Genomic DNA, 27466 nt, shown 5'->3' with positions numbered 1-27466 from the left:
TTCTGATTGAGTCTGGCCTAATAACAGGGTTGGACTACTACAAGACTAAGAGTTAAGATCAGTAAAAAGAGGGGGATCCTTGGGTGGCTCAGCAGTTCAGCGCCTGCCTTTGGCCCAAGGCGTGATCCTGGAGTCCCAGGATCAAGTCCCACGTCAGGTTCCCGGCATGGAGCCTGCTTCTCCCTCTGCCCCATTCTCTCTCTCTTTCTGTGTGTCTATCATGAATAAATAAATAAAATCTTTAAAAAAAAAACACCTTTAAAAAAAAAGATCAGTAAAAAGATACCAAAAGAGACTGTCCTTTCTCTATTATATGAAATCAATTGTGTTAATGATACAGGCTATAAATAAAGGCTGATTTTTAAAATGGTTGATAACAAAACATATTTGGTTTCATAACTCAACTCATATAACCACATTTCCATCTTAGCCTTGATAGCAGGAACACAGGGCTTTGACATCTGTTGCCTTGACCCCTTGTCACCCCTTACCTAGCTATTTCCTATTCATTTTAGGCCTCATCTGCTCCGAAACCTTCCCCTTTCCATGCCAGTCTCAGCTGACTACAAGGGCTCCACCTTGTTCTTCCATAGCAACCCATGTACAGAACTGTTGGGTACTTACCTTGTTACAAGGCGATTTTCCAAGTCATATCTCACCTCTGCACCACACAGTAAGTGCTCTGAAGGCAGACAGGGACAAATGAATCTTAATCTCTGAGTCACCAAAAATTAGCTGGGTGCTTGGCACACAGTAAGAGTCAGTACCACTATCAATGGCAACAGATTTTAAGTTCAGTTCCTATAGTAAAAAGTGTTTGAGTAAAAAGAGGTTAACTCTTTTCACTCAAACTTATCGAAATTCCCTAAGTCTTTTTTTTTTTAACAAGGCAGTAAATGCTTTTAAAAATATATTAATACAACACCATTATAGTATTTTGTTATATATTTGAGACAGAGACGTACTCCAAGGGTGTAGCAGGTATGGACTTCAGGCAAGTCAGGCAGTACTGGGGAAAAGCTATGGCTGTCAATATTGGTTGGTGATGACTGGTCCTGCATGGAGTGATCTTTTGAAAAAACAGAAGTGGCAATGTAAGAAGCCTCTAGGGAGAGGTTCCAGACAATTCCAGTCCCCACTAAGCATGCTTGTTTCCATAGAAAAAAAACAAAATTTGCCAAATATCAATTTGACCAAGTATCTTCCCTTTAACTATTCAGGCCTCCAAACATTCTTATTTTATATTTGTGGCAGAAACAATGTTTTAGATGTCTTGCCACATATACTTTCCCTCATTTACTAAGAAAGATGTGGCGGACAGAAAGCAAACAGTCTAAGGGACTGTATTCCTATCTTTTGTATTTCAGAAATCTAGACTTCATTCTGCTTTGCTCATTGGTCTGCCTGAGATGGTTGGACAGGGCAGGTGGAGCAAAGGTAAAGGATGAAGATAAAATGACTTTTGGTTTAGAACACCCCTACCTTAACTGAAAATCAGCCTTTTAGCAGGAAGATACTCCTCTTCCATAGCACTTGACTTTTGGTTTAGAACACCCCTACCTTAACTGAAAATCAGTCTTTTAGTAGGAAGATACTCCTCTTCCATAGCACTTGCTGCTTAGACATGAATGCCAGTGAAGCAATTAGAGAGGAAGGTGGCCAGCCAGACTCCCCTCCCAGCACACACTTAGCCCAACAGTAAACCTATAATGGAATGGTTGGCCAGAAGGCACCAAGCAGTTGGGGGTGGGGGGTGCCTGGGTGGCTCATTCAGGTAAGCATCTGCCTTGGGCTTAGTTCTGGATCAAGCCTCAAGCCCTCTTGTTGGGCAGGGAGCCTGCTTCTTCCTCTTCCTTTGCCCTTGCCCCTTCACACCCTCCCCCACCCCCACTCATGCTCTTTCTCAAATAAATAAATAAAATCTTTATTTAAAAAAAAAAAAAAGGAAGGGCACCAAGACAATAAGATCCCCTGAAGTTCCAAAAAAAAGTCCCAGGTGTATCTTCAACTAGAAAACTCAGAAAGCATTGCTCTGACCTCTTATAGCAAATAACCTGATCTTCCTCTGGAATGTTCACATATACAGTTCTCTGGGGTGAACTCGAAAAATTTACCATGATGCACAGTCAAGCATATAGAAAATATTTATTAGGACACTATTCACTACAGATGAAGAAAAGATAAAGTCTCTTACACAAAGTCACAGAGGAAGTGGCAAGGCAGGGTCAGCAGCACTCCTGCAGCCAGAATGAGGCTGGGTCCCCTGTTCCCAGCCCCCAGGGGCAGCAGGGTTCTGTGGGAGCAATGGGAAGATAGAGGGGAGACCCTACTCATGTGAATTCTACAAGGAGTGAAAAGCAATCTGCTCCTGAAAGCAGCACAATAACTTTTTCCCTCTAAAGTAAAAATAGGTAGTTTCACCATCACGCCTAAACATTAAAAAAAAAAAAAAAAAAAATCTTCCCCAGGAAAACGTAGATCCAGACTTTGGGTTTTATACGAGCAACCGGGAGCCATGCAAATACTTGTTCAGGGGCCACAGGTTGCTCTCGCCCACATTGGAGGTGCGCCTCTGGCACTGCTTGCAGCGCCGATACTTCTCACACTGGTCCAGGAGGAAGAGTTTGTCTGACGCCCTGAGGAGAGGTGAGGACAAGGAGTCATTATTAGGCATTCCCTGAGTCCGTGCTGGGGGCCTAGTCCAGAAGCCAGTGCAGTAGAAGAGATGCAGAACTGCCCCCCCCCAGGTGCTTACCACCTACCCGTGATGGCTCCCCTACAGCCTCCGCCCCCCTCCACCTGCAGCCCAACCCAGCGTGGCATCACTGCTTCCAAACCTCTGCCATCGCCAGTCAATAAAAGGCTCTGAGCTGGTGCCTTCACAACCATCCCACCCAAACCCTCAGAAAAGACATAATTTGCCCAAGGTCACACAGCCAGCACACAGAGCTTTGCCCTGTGGATACCTTTACCTCCTGGGCTCTCAGAAACTGCACTGAGAGGGAAACAGGCCATTAATTAAGCTGCTGGTTAAGTGTTAAGCCCCAGCAGACAGCTAGGAGTAGCCTTGCAAGGAGAAGTCCCAGGAGCCCAGAGGCCTCTAGCCTGAAGGGCAGGAGAGGAGGTGGAGTCAAAGAGGAGGAGGACTAAAGCGGCTCAAAGCAGAGATGAAGCGACGTCAGTAGCTGATTTTGCACCTCAACAATTTTTCTCAATGCAAGACGGCCCCTGGTATGTCCCCCTTCTCTACCAAAATTACATGAGTGGAATTCTGTAAAAAGGACCATCAAGGATAGCCTTACAAGGAAAAAGAACAAATAAAGGGCAGGGGGAGACCTACCTGGCTTGCCGTGGTGCTGGGACAGAGTATCATGTGCTAACTGCTTACATGTAAAGCTTGTTTTTGCTTTTGCTTTGTTTTCTTTTTGATACGAACCAATTTCTTCTTCCTCCCTGCTCCTGCTTGAGGCCCTGCCCACCACATGACCTTAGTCTGCAGATGATAGGGTTCCCTGTCATCCTGCCATTGAAGGTTGTTTCCTGTGACTCCTCCATCCTTTATCACCACGTTGGCCAAGCATTCTTCCAAAATCCAGCAAAATCTCTCCTGACATTAATCTCACTGCCTTTTACCTGTTTTTCCCTAACCTTGAGAAAATGCCTTGAATCCCCAGCTCCCCTTTCTCTTCTCCAGGCCAAACAATCCTACTGCTACTTTGGAACCTATTTGCCATGTCATCCCTCTTACAGCCATTTTAACAAAATACAGGTTCTACCCATTAGAGAGACAGATAAGAAATGCCTGATGAGAAAATCTAAAAGAAAAAGGAGCTACAGGGAGATCCCTGGGTGGCTCAGGGGTTTAGCACCTGCCTTCGGCCCAGGGCGTAATCCTGGAGACCCGGGATTGAGTCCCGCATCAGGCTCCCTCCATGGAGTCTGCTTCTCTCTCCGTCTCTATCTCTCTCTCTCCATCTCTCATGAACAAATAAATTTAAAAGAAAAAGGAGCTACAGATCGAGATTTATTATGACAAGTTCTATCTATGATAAAAATTAGTTGATAAGTGGGAATTTAAAATATTATTTTGGTATATTCAAGATTAAATGACATTTGGGGCACCTGGGTGGCTCAGTTGGTTAAGTGTCTGCCTTTGGCTCAGGTCATGATCTCAGGGTCCTGGAATCAAGCCCCATGTAGGGCTCCCTGCTCAGTGGGGAGCCTACTTCTCCTTCTTCCTCTGCCCCTGCTCATGCTCTCTCTGTCTCAAATAAATAAATAAAATATTTTTTAATGACTTAATAACATTTATATAGGCTTGGTCTGTTCAAGTTTTTAACATACTATGAAATCATACATTTGTAAAGTATTTTCTTTTTTTAAGTATAATATTTTTCCATCTCTTTATTTGATCACAAAAACTCCTATGTTAGCTAAGTAAGGCAGGTGTTGACTTTCCTCATCTTACAAAAGGAAAAAGTAGGACAAAAAGATTAGCTGCCTCTCCAAAGTTAGTGTTAATTCTCAAAGCTATGACTAGATTCCCTAACTCTAGATTGCTGATGGAGAGCTGGGGAGAGGGGGTACAGATCTAATATATGTCAGGAAGATGTTCTTGGTTGGTTCCACCATGGGCATCTCGGTCTCCCAGTTGCCAATCTTACACACAACCCCTGGCTCTGCTCCTAAATGACCATTCTGTCAGCCTTGGATGTGTTCATATGGAAAGTCCATCTCCTTACTTCCAACTTTCATTTCCAAGGAGAATTCCTACTCTCCTCCCCCCATGCCTCCCTACCCACCACAAAATGACAATAAAGCTACCCTACATGGAAGCGAAGATGAGGGTAGAGATGGCAAGTATGGAACATATAACGACAGCATTCTCCAATCCCATATCCATAACAGGTATTTCTAATACACCACAGCAGAATTCTTTTCTCCACCAGGTGGTCTAGGTAGCCACGACTAATGAACTAAAGTTGGCCCTGGAAACCTGTCTGCCATCCCGGGATCCCAGGAAAGTCAAGAAGGAGCAGAGGGGGTTTCTTCGCGAACAAAGCACTTGGGGTTCCAATCAGGTATTACCGCTCAAAAGCCTTCTCCTCCAGATCCCGCTGCCTCTTCGTTGCAGCACTGCTTTCCCAGTCCTCCTGCAAGCTCTGGTTGATTCTGTTCACCCGCTCTAGCTCAGCATTTCTGTCTGCCAAGTGCCTGGAGAGAAGAGCATAGTCTGCTTGTACTCAGAGTACCGGGAAGGGCACACACAACCTTGGGAGCCCCATGCCCTTTACGGTAGATTAAACAGAAACATTCTGGTTTTGTTCTCTGCTCTTTGAAATATACTAAAAGGCATGAACACTGAACAAAGAGAAACACTAAAAACATAATAGCTCTCAAAGACTTTATGGGTCTAGACCTTTTATCTTCAATCCTGGCTTAAATTAGCAGAATTGAAACCTTTTTCCAATTAACAAATGCAGTCTTTAAAGCCATTAATTTCCTTTGAGGCTAACTTAAGAATCATCTCAAATGGATTTCCTATACTTTAGGTTTCTTTTCTTTTACTCCAGTCTCTCGGCTGTCAGTAATCAGCCCACAAATTGCTACGGGCATGTTACAAGGCAAAGGAGACAGGAATACAAATGATTGGCTAGAAAGGGGAAAAGAAACAGAAGTGACTAGGCAAAATAAAATGAAATCAAGAAAATATCTAACATTGGGAAGAAGGTAAAAAGAGAGAGAGAGAGAGGGAGAAAGTGTTTGGTGAAGGTCATGACATCAAAGAAGTGATTGCAGTTGTATCTCTCTTCAAGTACCATGTTCCAGAGTTTCCAGTGGTAAGTGTCTCTATTAGTGGTCTGACATTCAGCCACTGCTGTTGTGAGTCATCTTAAACCTGGTTCAAATTATTTATATGTGTCTATTTCTTGCCAGACTGAAACTCCTACCTTCAATTTTCATTAAAGTCTAGAAAGGACCTCACTGAATGTGACCACTGATTGAGCCCGCTCTGCAGTTTTATGTTACAGGCAGCAACCACCACTAGGTGTCAGGACCCTCTGATAAAAATCGGTAATGTACTCTGCTCGTTCTCTTGCCCTAAAAGCATAGCCACATTTTCCTCTCCTGAGCATTCATTCAACAATTCAGCTGCTGTGTAGTCATTATAAAGATTAAATGACATAAAATACTAAAAGTGCCAATGCCCATCACACAATGGGAGCTCAATGACCATATATAACATATTTATATTTATAACCTTTTTTTCCTTCTTCTTGTGTTTTTTTATAGTATAAACCATATAAGGGAGGCTGGGTGGCTGAGTCTGTTAACTGTCTGACTTTAGCATCATGATCTCAGGATGGAGGGATTGAGCCCCATGTCAGGCTCTACCCTCAGCAGAGAGTATACTTGTCCCTCTGCCCCTCCCTGCCCAGCTTGTACGCTCTCGCTCTCCCTCAAATAAATAAATAAAATCTAAAAAAATAAAAGTAAAACCACATAACATAAAATTGACCATCTTAAACATTTCTAAGTGTACAGATACATAGTATTAAGTATATTTACATTATTGTGCAGCTAATATCTAGAATTCTTTCCATCTAGCAAAACTAAAACTCTATACTCATTAAATAATTTGCCATTCCTCCCTCCCCCTAGCCCCAGACAACCACCATTCTACTTTGTTTCCATGAATTTGACCACTCTAAATACCTAACAGAAATGGAATCATACAATATTTGTCTTATTGTGACTGCTTATTTTACTTAGCATAATGTCATCAAGGTTCATCCATTTTGTAGCAGGTGTTATAATTTCCTTCCTTCTGAGGCTGAGTAATATTCCATTGTATGTGTATAACACATTTTTTTTATTCATCCCTCCGTGACTGGATATTTGTGTTGCTTCCATTTCTTGGCTACTGAATGCTGTTATGAACACGGAGTGCAAATATCTCAAGATCCTGCTTTCAACTCCACAAAAAAAAAAAAAAAACTACTAAAACTGATAAATGAAGTCCGTAAGGTCACAGGATACAAAAATCAATGTACAGACATCTTTTTCATTTCTGTACACTAATAATGAAGCAGCAGAAAGAGAAATTAAAAAAACAATCTCATTGGGGTGCCTGGGTGGCTTAGTCAATTAAATGTCCCACTCTTGATCTCCACTTAGGTCTTGATCTCAGCTTTGTGAGTTCAAGCCCCACACTGGGCTCCATACTGGGGATGGAGCCTACTTAAAAAAAAGAAAAAACAATCCCATTTACAATTACACCAGAAAGAATAAAATACCGAGTAATAAACAATGAAATAGGTTGAAGATCTGTACTCTGAAATCTATAAAACATTGATGAAAGAAATTGAACACAGGGGTGCCTTGGTGGCTCAGTTGGTTAAATGCCTGCCTTCCATTCAGGTCATGATCTCAGGGTCCTGGGACGGAGCCCCTTGTCCCTTGCTTTGCAGGGAGCCTACTTCTCCCTCTGCATCACCCTCCCGCCCCTACTCATGCTCTCTCTCTTTCTCTCTCAAATACATAATTTTTAAAAAGAAAGAAATTGAACACAAACAAATGGAAAGATATTTCATGCTCCTGGATTGGAAGAACAAATATTGTTAAAATGTCTTTACTACCCAAATCAATCTACAGATTGAAAGCAATCCCTATCAAAATACCAACAGCATTTTTCACAGAACCAGAACAAACAATTCTAAAATGTTATGGAACCACAAAAGACCCTGAATAGCCAAAGAAGTCTTGAAAAAGAAAAATAAAGCTGGAAGCATCAGAATTTCAGACTTCAAGTTATATTACAAGGCTGTAGTGATCAAAACAGTATGGTACTAGCACAAGAATAAATACATAGATAGATCAGTGAAACAGAATACAGAGCCCAGAAATAAACCCATGACTATATAGTCAATTAATCTTTGACATAGAGGAAAGACTATCCAATGGGAAAAAGACAGTCTCTTCAACAAATGGTATTGGGAAAACTGAACAGCAACATACAAAAGAATGCAACTGCATCACTTTCGTATAGCATACACAAAGATAAACTCCAAATGGATTAAAGACCTAAATGTGAGACTTGAAACCATAAAAATCTTAGAAGAGAGCACAGGTAGTAATTCTCTGACATTGGCTGACATCTTTCTAGATATATCTCCTAAGGCAAGGGAAACAAAAGCAAAAATAAACTTTGGGACTACACCACAATAAAAATATATAAAGAGCTTATACAACTCAACATCAAAAAAGCAAATAATCCAAGTAAAAATGGGCAGAAGACATGAACAGACATTTTTCCAAAGAAGACATCCAGATGGCCAACAGATACATGAAAAGATGCTCAACATCACCCATCATCAGGGAAATGCAAATCAAAACCACAGTGAGGTATTGCCTCACACCTGTCAGAATGGCTAAAATCAAAAACAAAAGAAACAACAAGTGTTGGTGAGAATGTGGATAAAAAGGAACCCTTGTGCACTGTTGGTGGGAATGCAAACTGGTGCATCTGCTGTGGAAGACAGTATGAAGGTTCCTCAAAAAATTAAAAATATAAATTAAAACAAAATTAAAAACAGAATCACCATATGATCCAGTAATCACATTACTGAGTATTTACCCAAAGAATACAAAAATACTACTTTGAAGGGATTTTTGTTCCCCTATGTTTACTGCAGTGTTATTACAATAGCTAAGTTATGGAAACAGCCCAAGTGTCCATTGATAGGTGAATGGATAAAGAAGATGTGGTAAATATATCTCCATATTATACATATAATTATATATATATATATATATATATATATAATTCAGCCATAAAAAAGAACAAAATCTTGTCATTTACAACAACATAGATGAGTCTAGAAAGTATAGCTCTAAGCAAAATAAGCCAGCCAGAGAAAGAAAATTCCAGATGATTCCACTTGTATGTGGAACTTAAGAAACAAAACAAATGAACAAAGGAGGAGGGGAGAGACAAACTAAAATAAGCAAACTAAAAATAGACTCTTAGCTATAGAAAACAAATAGATGATTACCAGAGGAAGGCAGGCGGGGGATGGATGAAATAGGTAAAGACGATTATCTTTTTTTTTTTTTTTTAAGAGGACTATCTTAAACAAGCACTCAGTAATGCATAGAATTGCTGGATCACTATACTGTACATCTGAAACTAATATAACACTGTATGGTAACTACCCCGGAATGAAAATAAATTAATTAAATTAAATCTTTTAAAAATTTATTTAAAAAGATCCTACTTTCAAATATTTTAGATATATACACAGAAGGGCAATTATTGAATCATATGGTATTCTATTTTTAATTTTATGATGAACTGCCATGCTGTTTTCCATGGCACCTGCACCATTTTATATTCTTACCAACAGTGCACAGGGTTTCTATTTCTCCACATCCTCACCAAAACCTATTATTTTCTGGTTTTTTGATAGTTGCCATCCTAATGGTTATGAGGTAGTATCGTTCTTTTTTGTTGTTGTTATTTTTGCTCTTCTTTATCTTTCTCTTTCACAACATAATTGCATCTTAATGGTTTTGCATACCAGTGAATCTTCCTTTCTAATCTTTTGAGTCGTTTAAAATAAGTACTTGTTAAATGTTTCATGATGCATGTGGTATAAAAAATCTATAATTATTCTCGATTTGGACATTTCACAAAAGAATCAAAATACAGATATTATAATCCAAGATAAATGATAGCACATTTTATCTTTGCACTTGTGAAACCTTATGACAGTGGTCCGCAAGCTTATGTTTTCTTTTCATAAAGCCCTGGGGGGGGGGAGGGGGAAGATAGCTACCTTATTTGTCTATGTTTCAGTGATATATATACATCTTAAACAATATAAGATGTTTTCCTATATCTGCATAAATAAGTTACAAGGGGAAGAGAGAACAGTTTGCTAACTGCTTACTTCATTCAGACTGCCCTTGGCACTCCAGGGTAGATACGTGATGGGAATTAAGTTATTAAATTGTGTGATATAAACCACAGCTACATTTGCAATCTCACCATTCTACTTTGCTACCTTTATTCACTGGGGTGGAGAATCCCTCTCAGGTTCAGATCAGCAAACATTCAATAAAGCATGAACTACTTGCCTTGGAGAGGCAAAAATCTAGTTAAGTGCTAAATGGTGTCTATTCCAAACAGGACAAAGGCAGGCTGTTGGTGGCTCAAGAAGACTTACCTATGCACGTTTCTGAGTGTGAAGACCATTTGTTAGCAAGCAGCTCCCTCACTGTGGTTTTGATGTGCATTTCCCTAATGACTAGTGATATTGAGCATCTTTTCATATGCTTTTTGGCTATTATTATATTCTTTGTAAAAGGAGAGTTTAAAAAGTCAGTTTAATTTAGATTGCCATGCAAGTGAGAAAAGGCTGCAGGGAGGCCATGAAGATTCTCACAAGACTGCTGTTGGAAGCAAATTGCTGTACCTTTTTAGAAAGCAAACTGTTGCTATCTGGTAATATTTAAAAATGTGCCATACACTTGATCCAGCATCTCCACGTTTAGGATTTTATCCAACAGAAACAAAATAACCAGTATAAAGATATATATTAAAAATGTTTAGGGGCGCCTGGGTGGCTCAGTTGGTTGAGCATCTGCCTTTGGCTCGGGTCATGATCTCGGGGTCCTGGGATTGAGCCCCACATCAGACTCCCTGCTCAGGGGGAACCTACTTCTTCCTCTCCCTCTGCCCCTCCCCGCTGCTTGTGCTCTCTCTCTGTCTCTCAAATAAATAAAATCTTTTTTTTAAATAAATAAAACCTTTTAAAAAATTAAAATTAAAAATGTTTAGTGCAAAATTATTGTAATAGCAAACCATCTGGAAACAAAGTGAAAGTTCATCAATAGTGCAAAAGGTAAATTATAGTAATCGATGTTGTAGATACTATGCAATCATTAAAGAAGAATGAATTTAGTTTCTATGTACTGACCTAAATATACATTAATGTTGCATTATTAGGTTAAAGAAAGGTTGGGCTGCAAAGTAATGTATAAGATCTCATAGGTCTGGGACACCTGGGTGGCTCAGTGATTGAGCGCCTGCCTTTGGCTCAGGGTGTGATCCCAGGATCTGGGATTGAGTCCCACATCGGGCTCCGGGTAGGGAGCCTGCTCCTTGCTCTGCCTGTGTCTCTACCTGTGTGTGCGTGTGTGTGTGTGTGTGTGTGTGTGTGTCTTGAATAAATAAATAAAATCTTAAAAAAAAAGATCTCATAGGTCTTATGTCCATTTATTTGAATATATTTGCAAAGAGTAGGAAAACATATAGAGGATAAGGGGAAATTATTATCGTTTTTAAATCTCTCCACCAATTGATTTATTTTAGTGAACATGAATTGTTCTAATTTTTATAAACAAAAGCAGAAAACTTGAAAGAAAAAGAATACTTACCATGACTGTTTAGATCACACTGACTAAATTATCCCTCTGAAAGTGACCCTCTACTTGCCATAAGAGGACCTAAGATGGCATCTTAATATGAACAAGGAAGTTGGAAAAGAGAAGATAAGTGAGAAAATATGGAATAACTAGTAAACCATATGGAAATGGAAGACAAAGATCTGACCCATACAGAAAAGGGGGGGGGGGGTCTGTGACCAGAGCTTCAACAAGAGAGATAAAGTAAATACCACAGTCTGTATTTGTTCAGAGCACTGCAGTTTCCAAAATGTTCTCAATATATACGCTCACATCCTTCTCACAGTAAGGATAGGTAAGACAGGTATATATTATCCTTACTTTTCATGTGAGGAAAAGAAGTCTCAGAGACCCCATGTGTGCTTTGGCCCAGGTCATACAGCTTGGAAATGACAGAGTTTAACATCACTCATCATCAGACAAATGCAAATCAAAACTACAATGAACTATCACTTTATACCAGTTAGAATGACTAAAATCAAAATGACAAGAAACAAGTGTTGGCAAGGATGTGGATTCAAAGGAACCTTCATGCAGTGTTGGTGGAATGTGAATTTGTGCAGTCACTGTGGCAAACAGTATGGAGTTTCTAAGAAAAATTTAAAATAGAACTACCATATGATCCAATAATCCCACCTTCGGGTATTTACCCAAAGAAAATGAAAACACTAATTCAAAAAGATATCTGCACCTCTGCATTTGTTGCAGCATTGTTTACAATAGCCAAGATATGGAACAACCTAAGTACCCATCAATAGACAAACAGATAAAAAAATGTGATACATATATCACATTTATATATATGTATACACACACACATGCACACCATGAAATTGTGCCATCCGGGACAACATGGATGGACCTAACGGGTTTTATGTAAGTGAAATAATAAGTCAGACTGAGAAAGACAAATACCATATGATTCTACTCATGAGCGGAATCTAAAAAACTGATTAAAAAAACAAAAACCAGAATCAGCAGAGAACAAGCTGAATGGTTGCCAGAAGGGAAGGGGACAGAGGGTCAGGCAAAATGGGTGAAAGGGAATGGACATACAGGCTTCCACTTATGAAATAAATAAGTCATGGCAATAAAAGGCTCAACATAAGGAATATGATCAATGATATCATAATAGCAATGTAACCAGACACATGTTCGCTTCACTTGTGGTGAACATAGTATAATGTTTAAACTCAAAAAATCAGAAAGAAAGAGACTGGTGTCTGATATTTGAATTTAAAGATATTTTCACCTATATGGCATCAAGTCCTGCTCTGCCTACCCTGACACCTTCACCATCCCCTCTCACCTGCCATTGTAAGTACAACTCTGGATGTTAAGAGTTCTTTAAACGAAAGGGGTTTATTGGAAATTGAGAAAGAACCCAAGTTTCCTGTCTGTGTCTAGTTGAGCCCAACAGCACATCTGTGGCTCACACTGTATTTCCAATGGATAGTGCTGATCTGGACAACTCTTTTAAGAAGTTGTACTGTAAAGGGAAGGAAAAATATGGAGAAATAACTGGAGGGAGAGGAAGGATCAAGTCTGGTTGGGTTTTTTTGTTTGTTTGTTTGTTTTTTAATCAGTAACTTTTCTTCCTAGGGTGAATTGTAAGGACAAAACAAGACAAAGCATGTGATGAGCTTCGAACAGTATTTTACACACAGTAACTCCTCAAGATGTTCACTATTATGAGTGCTTCTGTGCTGTTGTAGGAGAAAGAGAGACAGAAAATGGGAAGTTGGAGAGGGAAGCAGGAGAGGAAGAAGAAAGAACTCGGGTCTCTTACTCTTTCTGTGTCCTCCGAAGCATCTGCAAATCCTGCTTTTGTTCCACTAGCTGTTGCAGGATGGCTTTCCTCTTGAGGCTAGCAGCAGCCTCCAGCTGGTGCTTCATGTAACTCTGTTCTTGCTTTCGCTTTTGCACCATCAGCTCACCCTCATCCTTACCAAAGATGGGCTCACAAGAGTCTGGCTCAAACATGGGCAGTTGCAGGGGCTTGTTCTTTATCTGAAACAGAGACACACGTAATGCCTATCAGAATTATACCAGGCAACAAGCTTTATGCACAACACTGTAGCATAGTAAAATACCAGTCCCTCAGGAGAAGGAATGAGGACCACAAAAGCCACCAAATGGGTAACACATAAGGCTACTCATAACCTTACAGTTTTTATACATCTTCTAAGAATGCTACTGAAGCACTGCATAATTTTTAAACTGACAGTTGTTCCCTTACCTGTGCATCCAAAGCTCTCTTATAACACTGCGTTTCTTCCATCTTATCTTTTATATATTGGGCTCTTTGTGCAGCAAGCCTGGCAGTTAAGAATGAGAGGAAGTGGGGGGCACAATTTGTTACTGTCTCTAGTAATACAGACTAACAGCACTAAAACCTATTCCCTAAGTATCAACAGGAGTGAGAGACTGGTAAATAAAATAAAACGTGACATTTCCTTCTAGTAACTTTCATTTTAATGAAGAAAGGAGTAACTTAAATCTATAGGCTAGGGGACAATGTGTTGAATACAGGACAGGCGAGACAGGTATAAGCAGGGGACTGACCATTTTGTCACTACCACTAAGACAGGTACCCCTCCACACCCCCCATCCCCCCGCAATGTGCTTTTAAAAAAATCTGGTTAGGAAAGCAGGAAGTGTCTATTCATTCTATAAAATGATTCATCATAAGATTCTTTTTTAAGAAAAGTAATCTTTCCTATTATAAATGATGATTCTGTTATATGCAACCCACAGGGAACCCACATGATCTATAAAGCAAGTAACAATGGAACATATACATTTTATAGAACAAATAAGGTTTTGGTCCCAAAAACTTGCTTACTATTTGTTTTAGGAGTATCTCACAACACAGTTGCCCTTTAATTGCTCTCCTGACCTCAGTAGAAGTGTGACCACCTTAGGCATGTTTGAACTCTAACCCTATCCCAGGCCTCAGATGACCCAAGCAAGACCAATCAGATTCTCTTTCCTAAAATTTGTAATTGAGACTAACATTCATCCAAGTTCAAGCTGGAAAAAAGATGATGTCAACCAAGAAGCTGTGGGTATGAGCAGAGAGAAAACATTTTTTACATGACTTTTTAGTCTCTGGTTCTAGTCCTATTAGGTCCTCCATATATTTCTGCCCCCTGGGATTCCATGGGTCACCCCTACTTAAAACCCCAGCTTTGCCTTGAGATCAACTGGGAATAGCTGGGAATGATACTTGTTCAAGATGAGTACCTTCCTCAATCTGCCAGTATTAGTGATCACAAAAAATACAAAATGACACTCTATAATTAATTATAGATGGGTAATCATGACTGTAATGGCCATTGTAATAATGACAACTTTTTCATTTTTCTAATGAATAGCCATGCTGTGGTACTGGCTGCTAGTTGACTTGATTTGCTCAGTTGGTTACCATTGTGCTAATGAAACTACCAATGCTAATTCCATCCCACATGGAAATAAGCTTCACATGAAAATTCTAAACCCATTTTTCAGAGTTTGTCAGCTAGACTCACTCCTCTGTGAGTTGCACTTGTTCTAGGCGGTCCATCAACTCTCTATTTTGTCTTTGCTTTATTTCTTTTTCCCGTCTGTTATCCATTTGTTTCAGGAGACTCTGGGAATATTCTTCTTGTTTAAAAGCATTAATCTCAGGACTGAGTGGCCGTTTATCAAATAGAAAGGATTTCTGGAATGAAGGAGAATCAATGCATTTACTCTAAAATACCAAAAAGCAACAGTGAATAAAGGTGGTAACTCAGAAGACTAAAAATCAATTATTAGTTTATAGTATTTGCCCAGTCCTCAACATACTGACCAGCAAGCATTGAGGCAATCCACAGAATAATGTAAGTGTGCTCAAGGATGAATCTGAGCAGAACTGACAAAACCCCATATCTGAGAGAGAGATGAAAAAGGATGTCGTGCAGTAGGTTCTGAGCTAGCAAAACACAGAGATGGAAAGAAGGAGTTCTTATTTATTAGGACTTCATCAAGATCAGAAGCTTTTGCACAGCAAAAGATACAGTCAACAAAACTACAAGACAACCTACAGAATGGGAGAAGATATTTGCAAATGACATATCAGATAAAGGGCTAGTATCCAAGATCTATAAAGAACTTATTAAACTCAACAGCAAAGAAACAAACAATCCAATCATGAAATGGGCAAAAGACATGAACAGAAATCTCACAGAGGAAGACATAGACATGGCCAACATGCACATGAGAAAATGTTCCGCATCACTTGCCATCAGGGAAATACAAATCAAAACCACAATGAGATACCACCTCACACCAGTGAGAATGGGGAAAATTAACAAGACAGGAAACAACAAATGTTGGAGAGGATGTGGAGAAAGGGGAACCCTCCTGCACTGTTGGTGGGAATGTGAACTGGTGCAGCCACTCTGGAAAACTGTGTGGAGTTTCCTCAAAGAGTTAAAAATAGATCTGCCCTACGACCCAGCAATTGCACTGCTGGGGATTTACCCCAAAGATACAGATGCAATGAAACACCGGGACACCTGCACCCCGATGTTTCTAGCAGCAATGTCCACAATAGCCAAACTGTGGAAGGAGCCTTGGTGTCCATCGAAAGATGAATGGATAAAGAAGCTGTGGTCTATGTATACAACGGAATATTACTCAGCCATTAGAAACGACAAATACCCACCATTTGCTTCGACGTGGATGGAACTGGAGGGTATTATGCTGAGTGAAATAAGTCCATCGGAGAAGGACAAACATTATATGGTCTCATTCATTTGGGGAATATAAAAAATAGTGAAAGGGAATAAAGGGGAAAGGAGAAAAAATGAGTGGGAAATATCAGAAAGGGAGACAGAATATGAGAGACTCCTAACTCTGGGAAACGAACAAGGGGGGGTGGAAGGGGAGGTGGGCGGGGGTGGGGGTGACTGGGTGACGGGCACTGAGGGGGGCACTTGATGGGATGAGCACTGGGTGTTATTCTATATGTTGGCAAATTGAACACCAATAAAAAATAAATTTATATAAAAAAGAAAGGAGTTCTGAGTGAGTGCAAAAGCATGAGCAAGGACAGAGCAGACATGGGAAGACGGAGAACTGAATACCTGCTCTGGGCCTGGCCATTCTAGACGGACAGAGATCCACAGAGCCTGGCTCATGGAGCCTACCTTCTGGTACAGGAGATAATAAATAAGTGATACATCATAGTGATAAGTGCTATGAAGCCCTTATAGCAAGCAGGTGGGAATGAGCCAAAGTGGTTGCTTATCAGGGAAGCTTTTCAGTAAAGTTGACTGAATCACCTCCACTGCAAATACCAGGTGACCTGTGTCCCATACACAAGGAACAGCAAGTGCAAAGGCATTAGATGAAAACAAGTTAGGCATGTTTAATGAACAGAAAGAAGTTCTACGTGGCTGAGGCACTGTAAGCAAGGGGAAAGAAATAGGTGACCCCAAAGAGGAAGGCAGGGCCATACAGATCTTATAGGTCAAGGTAAGGAGTTTAGATTTTATTTTAACTCAGTGGGAGACCATTAGAGGTTATAAACAGGAGAATGGTATGTTTTGGTTAAGCTTTAAAAGAGTGCTTGACCGCAGTGTAGAGAATAGATTGTAAAGGGCAAGAAGGCAAGCAGCAAACCTAATTAGGGAAGTATCTCAGAAGCTGAACCTTGTTATGTGGCTTGCGCTAGTGTGCTAACCCTGAAGATGAAGGGATGTGAAGAGATTGGATATATGTTGGTGGTAAAGGAAACTGTGCTTGAGGATGCTTGGATGGAAGAGACAGAGGAGAAGCAATCTGGGATTGCTCCTTGGTATGAGGTTCATGCAACTGTATGCCTGGTGATGCCACTTACTGAAATTGGGAGGCTAAGAGATGAACAGGTGAGGAGGAAGAGGAAAAGTTCTGTTCTGGTCCTTTCAAGATGTCTGCAGATATATCAAAGAGGATATACAGAGTAGGTGGTAATAAACATAGTCTGGAACTTATATGTAAGAAGAGAAAAGAATCAGGCCTAAATCTCAAAAGTATCGTGTCTCCTTCCTCCCTCCCTCCTTGGTGCCCTTGCCTGGAAGTTTCTTCCTCCATTTCCTTCTTTACCTAACTCCTATATACAAGGAAGTCTCCCCAGATCTCTGGTCTGGATTAATTAACTCTTTGTTCACACAGTGCCCTGTTCAAAGACTGATCACAGCATTCATTATACCACACTCTTGGCACTTTAAACCTGTCTCCTTCAGTAGTCTGAGACCTCTTTCAAGAGGGACCTTGTCTTGCACATCTTTGTACTCCTAACCATGAGCACGGTGGCCAGCACAGAGGAGTTCAATAAATGTTTGGTGATAAAGAAAATGTATTTTATTACATTTATGTCCCTAATGCCAGACCACCCAGAGAGTGGGCATGAAAGGAGAAAGATTCAGGCAAAATAAAGGTAGGCACGCAGTGATTGAAAACATGAAATCAGTGGTGAAGCAAGTGATTCAAAGCAGCTGGACTGTTCAAATTTTAACATACCTACAAATCACCTGAGGATCTTATTTAAATGTAGATTCCCATTCCGGAAGGATGGGGCCCTAGATTCTGCATTGTCAGCAAGCTCCCAAGTAAAGCTGCTCTAGATCCCTGGCTCCTGGGGCATTACCTTAGTATACTGCCCTCCACCGCCCAACCCAGGGCCTGTCTGAGAATTACTATCATTAACAAGTGCCACAGTGTCTAATAGGAACTGTGTTGTGAATATGAAGAGTGTGGACACAGATCCTGTACAACTCCTGACCCAGAACGAGGCTTCGACCTTACACAACCCACCTTTCACTCTGCCACTTAAACAATGGCACAGCCTACAGTACAGAGGATAGATCCAAATACAGATGGGACAGGTATTGGCAACAGAAATTTTGGAAAGTCTCACATAGAATGCAGGTTTCTCATTCTTGTAGATTCTTATAGCTTCAGCAACTCCGAGATTGTAGGCAGCATTTTTTTTATTCTGTTCTCTACTAGCCAAACTTCTCATCTTTGAAAAAAAATCACATATTGACATTGAGCCTTTAAAATTTTAATTCTATTACATTATAATAATCCAACCAAGGCAGAAACGTGCCATTTGGAGGTAATGGTACTTTCTGATGTCTTCATAGATTTATAAAAGCGAGTTAGGGAAGGTTTTTAATATCCTGTTTTGGAGCTTTAGGCAGCACCTCTACGGGGATTGTAAGAGGGAATGGAAGCTTTCACAAGTGGCTACCTGATATAACAAATGCAAGAAAGAGCAGTAGGATCAATTATGGGAGACCACAGAACTCTGAGTAGTGCAAATGTGAACATGCCACTCTTTCTTCACTTGCTTAGATAGATAGGCCATGAATTTGAAGGGAAAAAGACTCCATTACATTTTATTAGAAATCACAAATAAAACCATATAAATTCAGGAATTCTACCTTTCAAACTCAATCCTTGGGGATTGGGGTGAGGGAGAAATCAATGACAGGTGCAAATATATATGTATATTATATATATATATATATTTTTTTCTACATAGGGTCCACACCCAGCTTGGAGCCACTGTAGGGCTTGAACTCACAACCCTGAGATCAAGACTGAAGCTGAGATCAAAAGTCAGACATTCAACCAACCGAGCCACCCAGGTGCCCTGATGGAAGATTTTAAATGGAACTTTATATTCATGTGCTACTGTCCCATATTAAGCACTCTTTAAAAGAGGTATTGAACTACCTGGTGTTTTAGGAGAGCCTCTTGATCCTTCAGCATTTGATACTGCTGAATGAGCCGCTCATCTTCTATCTCTCTCCTCTTCCTCTCCTCATTATAGTACAATGGGGAATTGCGCTGTGCACGTTGCAAACACACATAACACATTTCCTACAATACCAAGTTTAAAGACAAATTACTTTTTGCCTTTTACTTCTTTACCTTCACAATCTCTTCACAAGCACTCCAAAGGCTAAGTATGTCAAGCAACATACTTTAGAAAAGGATGTATTGATGACAATTAACAAAATGAGATTTGCAGATTGGGTCCCACAAATATTCAAGAGGATTTACTGAACTCTCATTTGTTCAGAGGTATTTATAGCAACTGAAAATAAGAAAGATATCCCAACCCCACTTCTGTTAACTGTAGCAGACTTTAACTAGTAGATAGACTTATTATCATCCAATTTTGGGTCCTGAGTACTTGAGCCATATCCATACATTGAAAAAAGAGCAATCCCCATAACTCTTATTGAGAAACAGAAGTCAAAGGAAGATTCTGATTGGATTTTGTTTGTTTGAAGCCACTGTACCTGTCCTGCCTTGTTATGATCCTGGCAAACGGGGGCTGGAGAAAGTTTAGACTTCATTTCACTGTCATTTTTCAAACAACCTGGAGATGATAAGCTATAAAAACACTGCAACATTAATTAACATTTAAAACAGCCTGACATGAGCAATGATAATTTTAGAGGCAAATATAAGAGGACGAAAAGTATCTTAGTGTGGTTTTTCAGAGGATCTCTATATATAGAGGTTAAGAACCCATGCTTTGTGTCAAACAAACTTGGGTATGAATCCCAGCTTTTTTGCTTACAAGCTGACTGCCATTAAGCAAGCTGGGTCATCCTGGAGTCTCAGTTACCAATTCTGTGAAATGGGGATAAAATTTATTTATTCTATGAAATATATTGTGCTTACTGTGTACATTGTTTTAGGCATGGGAGATGCAATGAAGAGCAAAACATACAAAAAAAAGAAAGAGGGCGGGGGGTGGGGGTGAATGGGTGACGGGCACTGAGGGGGACACTTGACAGGATGAGCACTGGGTGTTATTCTGTATGTTGGTAAATTGAACACCAATAAAAATTAATTTATATATATAAAAAAAAAGAAAGAAAAAGGAATCCTATTTCTAATGGAATTAACATTCTGATGGCAACTGACAGCCAGCTGGTAAGATAAATGAATGAATTCAATAGTATGAGTAATGATGGTAATAAATGCCCTGCAGTGCTGGAGGGATGGAGTTTTAAACCATAAATAGAATGCCCAGGGAAGTTCCACCAAGAAGGTAACATTTGCGTAGATACCTGAAGGAAATGAGAGAATAATAATAATCAGATATTTGATGGAAAAAGCACTCCAGGCAGAGTGAATGGAGTAAATACGTGCAAAGTCCCTGATGTGGGAGTGTGTCTGTGCTCAGCGTGGCCAGAGGGAAATGAGATCATGGACAAAAAGTAGGAGAGAGATCAGAAATCAGGATCTTGCAGGCCATGGCAAGGACTCTGGCTTTTACCCTGGGCAAGAATGGGAATCCATTGGAGGGTAAAATGTCTAGTATTAACAAAACTATGGAGAAGTTAGCAATCCCTCATATTCTCACTACTGGGAAGGTAATTTGATACAACCTTCCTGAGAATAATTGATAACATGTACCAAAGGCATGAAAAATAAGCTCATCTTTTATCTCAAAAATGTTAAGTTTTTATACTATAGATACTCCGATGTGTGCACTTATGTGTAGTTATATTATCACAGTATTGTTTATAATATTTTAAAACTAAAAATCATCTTAATATAAATACCCAAAAGGAGATTGGAGGGATCCCTGAGTGGCTCAGAGGGTTTAGCGCCTGCCTTCGGCCCAGGGCATGATCCTGGAGTCCCAGGATCGAGTCCCATGTCAAGCTCCCAGCATGGAACCTGCTTCTCCCTCTGCCTGTGTCTCTGCCTCTCTCACTCTCTCTCTGTGTGTCTCTCATGAATAAATAAATAAAATCTTTAAAAAAACAACAACAAAAAAAAAAAACAAAAGGAGATTGGTTAAACAGAAGGTTTAATCAATGAAAGGATGTGCAATTATTTGTTCATGTCCTGGGATCTTTAAAGCCATGGGGAAATGTTTATCATTTATTGTGAGTATAAGAAAGCTTCTTATGATATGATCTTACTTGTACTTAAAATGTGTGTATGTGTTTCAAGTATAAAAATATGTATATATTGTATGTACATTAAAATGAGGAATATACACCATAATGTTAACAGAAAGTTTCCTCTATTTATGAGGTTATGAGTGATTTTTTTCTATCTCCTGCTTTTCTCATTTTTTCACAATTTCTGTGATAAACATGTATTAATTTAATAATCAGCACAAAAACCATTATTTCATCAACATCAATAGGAAGCCTTCACTAATAATGCCTAACAATTAATTATTCTCTCCTCTTTGCAGCTTCTGTACATTGTTTTGTTGTCTTTGTCATATATATTACTTCTTTTACATCAGTCTCCCTAAAAGACTCTTTCATGAAAGTGGGTTTTTATGTCTTTTATGTCATATAGCTCTGTGTCTAAAACACCTGGCACACGGTAGTGCTCAGTGTCTGTTGCATTGAACTAAATTCCACAGTACAAAACATTTAATTCTCAATTCTCTTTCATAACAGTGAGATTATTCAAAACAAGTGTGCCTAGGGTTTTGAACATGGTCTTAGTATCCCAGAAAGTACATAAATCACACATATGATAGCTGATACATTATGATACATTAATAAATTCAAAGTTGACAGCACAGTGCAAGGTACATAGTAGATGCTCAATAAATACCTGAATATCATTGACTGATTTGAAGTCTTAAAAAGCATCCTACTCAAAGAGAAAAAAGGAAAATAGAAATCTTTTAACATAATATTGTTAGAAGACATGAGCATGACGAATTGTAACACATTCATTCATCTGAAGAATGTTTATTGAGTGCCAACCATGTTTAGCAAAACTGCTTTCCAATTTGATCTAAATATGAAACTGTGCCATATTGTAATACCCAAGCACTCAGAAAACAACAAGAGAAGTTTTGCAAATCCACAAGAGATTTAGATGCTCTCTCCTCTGTGCTACTTTGTTTCCACCTCTGTTTATACTACTGAATCATGATTTATCACTCTATGTATGTCTGTCTCTAGCTTTCCCACTAGATTATGACCCCTAACTGAATCTATTATCCTAATCATCTAACAGGTAGAATGTACTCAAGAACACTGGATGAAGGAATGAATGAATGAACACTCATTTAAATTCCCTGCATCAAGATTTAACTCAAAAATACATTTAATAACATACAACAGATAAAATACCAATGTATTACCTTTCAGGGTTCATAATCTTCCCACCATCCCCATTCTGCTCTAACTTGTTCAGCAAATTGACGCTTGTCGTTTTGGGAGGGGAGATAGCTTGTTTATCTTGAAGTCTCTTGGATAAGATCTCTGTAGAATGAATGAAACCAAGTTTCCTCTCAACTTTAAATGGATGGTTTTATACTTAACTGATTTTTTAAACTCATTATTTTACCTGGAAAAATTTTTATATAAGATACATTTCTTTTTTTTTAAGATTTTATTTATTTATTCATGAGAGACACAGAGAGAGAAAGGCAGAGACACAGGCAGAGGGAAAAGCAGGCTCCATGCAGGGAGCCCAATGCAGGACTCGATCCTGGGACTCCAGGATCATGCCCTGAGCCAAAGGCAGATGCTCAACTGCTGAGCCATCCAGGCATCCCATAAGATACATTTCTTATCTTAAATTATTGTCCCTTTCCCTCCTGTGGTTCAAACAACTATTTTTGTATACTCATTATGAGCAAAGCACTGGCTGGTCACTCTAGAAAATGCAAAGAAGCAAGTCTTTGCCCTTAAAGAGCTTTCAATCGGAACGCCTGAGTGGCTCACCAGTTGAGCATCTGCCTTCAGTTCAGGGCGTGATCCTGCGATCCGGGATTGAGTCCTGCCTTGGGCTCCCCAGAGGGAGCCTACTTCTCCCTCTGCCTGTCTCTGCCTCTCTCTGTGTCTCTTATGAATAAATAAATAATAAATTTTTTTAAAAAAGATCTTTCAATAGATATACAGAGGGTTCCCTTAAAATGGTTTTTTTTTTTTTATTTATGATAGTCACACACACAGAGAGAGAGAGAGAGAGAGAGGCAGAGACACAGGCAGAGGGAGAAGCAGGCTCCATGCACCAGGAGCCCGATGTGGGATTCGATCCCGGGTCTCCAGGATCGCGCCCTGGGCCAAAGGCAGGCGCTAAACCGCTGCGCCACCCAGGGATCCCCCTTAAAATGGTTTGACTTATGATTTTTTTACTTTATGTTGGTGCAAAAGTGATATGCATTCAATAGAAACTGTACTTTGAATTTTGAATTGTGATCTTTTCCCAGACTAGCAATATGTGGTGCAATACTCTCTTAGGATGCTGGGCAGCACAGCAAGCTCCAGCTGCCAGTCAGCTACACAATCACAAGAGTAAACAAGCAATGCACCTATAGCCATTCTATACTCATTCAACCTGTCTTTCACTTTCGGTGGTCAATAAATTACACAAGATATTCAATACTTTACAAAATAGGCTTTGTGTTGGATGATTTTTCCCAATTATAGGCTAATGTAGGCTAGATGGCACATTTAAGATAGGCTAGCTATCATGTTCAGGAGGTTAGGTGTATCAATATAAGAGTTTTGAATTATAATGGGTTAATCAAGATATAACCCCATCATTAAATTGTGGAAGATCTATGGCTGGAGACAAAAATAAGATATAAACAAAAAACCTGAAAGCTCTCATTTGTGAAGGTCTTATTATATACCAATAATGCTAAGTGCTTTACATATATTGCATAAATAGCAACTCAGGACAATGATATAAAATGTCTAAATCCCAAATGATAGGACACCTATGTGGCTTAGTCAGTGAAGCATCCACCTTCAGCTCAGGTCATGATCCCAGGGCAGGTCATGATCCCTGCTCAGCAAGGAGCCTGCTTCTTCCCTTCCTTCTGCCTGCTGCTCCACCTACCTGTGTGTCATGTGCACACTTGCACACTCTGTCCAATAAGTAAAATCTTTTTTTAAAAAAGAAAAAAATAAATCCCAAATGATGGTGCCATCTTTAAGGGTCTGCCATGGTCAGAGAAGAGAGGAGATACTTCAGAGTCAGTGATGAAGGAAGTATTCATGGAGGAATGAGATGTAAAAAGGATGCTGAGAGGAGAGTAGAATTGGGATAGACTATAAGAAAAGGAGGGACATTATAGGCAGGAGAAAAAGAGTGAACGAAAGCACGAAGGTAGGGAAGGGCAAGACGTGTAAGAAGAATATGAACAGACAATTTTGCTCAGAGAAGGAGTCTACAGGGAACAAAGACAGATGAGGCTAATGACAAAAGCATGTGAATATTAAGCTAAAAGTTTACATGTAATCCTATAGGCCACACGTTGCAAAACCAATATCCACAAACCAATATTTACTCACTGATATGTTTTGTTTGGCCCAATCAGCATTTTTTGCTTCAATGGCAATTAGTATGTTGCTCACAAAGCAACAACCTCCTAGAGGAAGTCTTCAGTGGGGTAGTATGGCAACCCCTAAGAATCCCTAGGACCCTTTCAAAACGTCTTTGAGGTCCTAGGATTTTCTTCATATGCTTTGACCAAGACAATATGTCATAACAGAGTAAGTGAAGACACAGATATAAAAATCCAGCTATCTTCTATTATGCCAAATATCAAAGATGTAAAAGTAATGTTCTCCATTTTCCATAAAAAATTATCATTTATGCTAACATGTCACCTTATCATGTTACACCAAGCCCTCTTCATGCAGTTACATTACCTGCCTGGACCATGTAGGCATCTGAATTCTGACCTGAGTAATGGGGAACCAGCAAAGAGATTGTAGTCTAAAAGCTTGACAGTCAGAAAGTGGTCAGGATGAGATATAAGATTCCAAGAATAGAGGATATTTGTTTTTTGTTTTCTTTTCATTTGTTTTTAAGTTTGATTTGCCAACATGAAGATATTTGTTAGAAAGAAAAATACAGTGATTATTCATGAATCTAATTTTATTTATTTTGGGCATAGAAGTCATTAAGCAATATGGCTGGACTCATAAGCAGTAAAGCATGACAGATTATACTCAGAATAATTGGTTTACCTCTGATGCCTTCTTCTTTGTCTGGCTGATCTTTTAATTTGTACTTCCTTTGTCTATCCTTTCTACCTTCTTCTACAATGGTCTCCATATGTGGTTTATTTTCCACCTCCTTGAGATCAATCCTAGAAATAAGCCATGATATTTACTGCACTGGACCTGAATAGGTGACTGTGTGAACTTTCAATCCTGAGAGGCAACCCAGCTAGCTCTCTGATTCTGAAGCAAGCTGATTTCCCTCAAAGGGGCAAGTGCTTTGACTTGCTGAGGCTCTCTTTGAGGTTGTCTAGGAGCTGACCAAGACCTTCCTCTTCAATAAGTGGGGCTCAAAAGCAGCTGTTACATAGATTATTCATGGGATCTAAGCTTTCTGTCTTTTCTAGTTCTATAACCACATGCCATAGGGGTGATGCAGTGAAAAGTGGCTGTTGGATGACTTAAAGGCAAAGTTCCATAGCCTACTCAGCAGAGTATGCCGAGAAATAACCATTCCTCTCCTGCCTCTTTCTCCTCCCCACTTTTCCATTCTTTCCCACAGGCAAAAGTGAGGGACTTATAAAGGCACAATGCAGGAACGGAGTTGTTCAGTTGGTGTGTGTAGTTGTAGATTTATTGTGGTCTCAAGTATGGAGTGTTGGGTTAGAGTTGCAAGCAGAGGAGAGGAGAATAGGGGAGAGGTGATATTTTCTGTAAATTCAGTGGTCAAACTTGACATAAATTAAACATTTACAGCTGTTTTGACCATTTGAATCCTCCTAGCCATGTCTATGCTCTCTAATCAACAGGAGAGTCTACCAATCTCTTTTCTTGATTCACTGCAATTTTTTCCTTCCTGGAATGCTTAAGCCAAAATATGTCCAAGGGGGCAGCCAAATTTGTCTTCCAAAATACAATCAAAATAAACTTATTTGAATCCATTGACTTATTTTTAATGAGTTAAGCAACATGGTGCAATGGAAAGAACAGCGGAGCAGTGAGGAGCCATTGTTTTATTTCTGGCTTAGCCAACCGATTATTTGGCCATTTCATCTACAAGATGAAGAGGCTGGACTAACTAATCTCTAATGCATATTCTGCCCCTCAAATTGATTTTGCTAAGGTATATGTCATACAGTCCTTACATCAACTAACAAACACAGGAGGATGTCACACACTCAAAAACCATGAGAAAATAATCCTCTGGGAAGCTGGTTGCTATTTCCCAAACTTCCTCTACTTGAAATGCATAGTAGTTAATGGCACAGCAATTAAGATTAAGAATATAATTAAGGGCATACGATAAGTGAGGAATGGCCACTTACTGGAAATAAAACTAGTAATAAAACCCAAGTCTCCCGACTCCCATTCTAGTTCTTAATATTGTACCATGTTGTTTCACTTGTTAAAAGAAAAAAATAATTAAAATTACAATTAATTTTGTACCTCTATAAAATGGATAAAATTATAATACATATCTCAAACAGTTGTACTGAAGATTAAGTACAATAATATTGAGAAAGTGCTTAACAGTATCTGACATCTACAGTGGTAAGTGTTCATAGATGACAACTATTATTATCATTATCATTTTAATAATCATTGTCAGCAGCAGCCACTAGTAACACCCACCACACTCCTTTATTCTATCTGTCTCTCAAACCATTTGAGTGGTAAAAATCAGTATAGACAGGAGATAGGCTAGACTGCAGGAAGAGGAAGCTAGGTCAGAGGAAGTGACGAAAGGTAAAAGGAAATTTAGCAGGTGAAGAGAATTGTACTAATATTGCAGGGACTAAAGTTGATGGGTGATAGTATCAGAATTTCCATGGAACTAAGAGTATTTTTAAAAATGAATAGTGTAGATGGACCTGGAAGGTACAATACTAAATAAAATAAGTCAGAGAGAGAAAGACAAATACCGTATCACTTCATTCATATGTGGAACTTATGAGTTCCACAAACAAGCAAATAAAGTAAGAGACAAGCAAAAAAGCAGACTCTTACATATGGAGAATAAA

At 39.4% G+C, this 27466-nt stretch overlaps 1 protein-coding gene across 2 annotated transcripts in view; it reads right to left on the bottom strand.

Moving 5' to 3' along the window:
- Positions 1–2145: 2145 nt before the first annotated feature.
- CCDC81 (coiled-coil domain containing 81) overlaps positions 2146–27466 on the bottom strand; it is a 42022-nt gene continuing 16701 nt past the window's right edge. For both annotated transcript variants that reach the window (XM_055320655.1, XM_055320656.1), the window contains 10 exons: positions 25473–25594; positions 22628–22748; positions 19791–19884; positions 19219–19365; positions 18395–18499; positions 15000–15172; positions 13709–13787; positions 13259–13479; positions 5089–5214; positions 2146–2636 (listed from right to left, as the gene is read on the bottom strand). In XM_055320655.1, coding sequence (XP_055176630.1) covers positions 2495–2636; positions 5089–5214; positions 13259–13479; positions 13709–13787; positions 15000–15172; positions 18395–18499; positions 19219–19365; positions 19791–19884; positions 22628–22748; positions 25473–25594 — 1330 coding nt within the window. In that variant the 3' untranslated portion in view covers positions 2146–2494. The remainder of the gene's footprint in view (positions 2637–5088; positions 5215–13258; positions 13480–13708; positions 13788–14999; positions 15173–18394; positions 18500–19218; positions 19366–19790; positions 19885–22627; positions 22749–25472; positions 25595–27466) is intronic.

Source organism: Nyctereutes procyonoides, unplaced genomic scaffold (genome assembly GCF_905146905.1).
Source record: "Nyctereutes procyonoides isolate TBG_1078 unplaced genomic scaffold, NYPRO_anot_genome, whole genome shotgun sequence".
NCBI lineage: Eukaryota > Metazoa > Chordata > Mammalia > Carnivora > Canidae > Nyctereutes > Nyctereutes procyonoides.
Note: the sequence above shows the minus strand (reverse complement) of the source record. Positions and strands in the feature narration are given on the sequence as shown.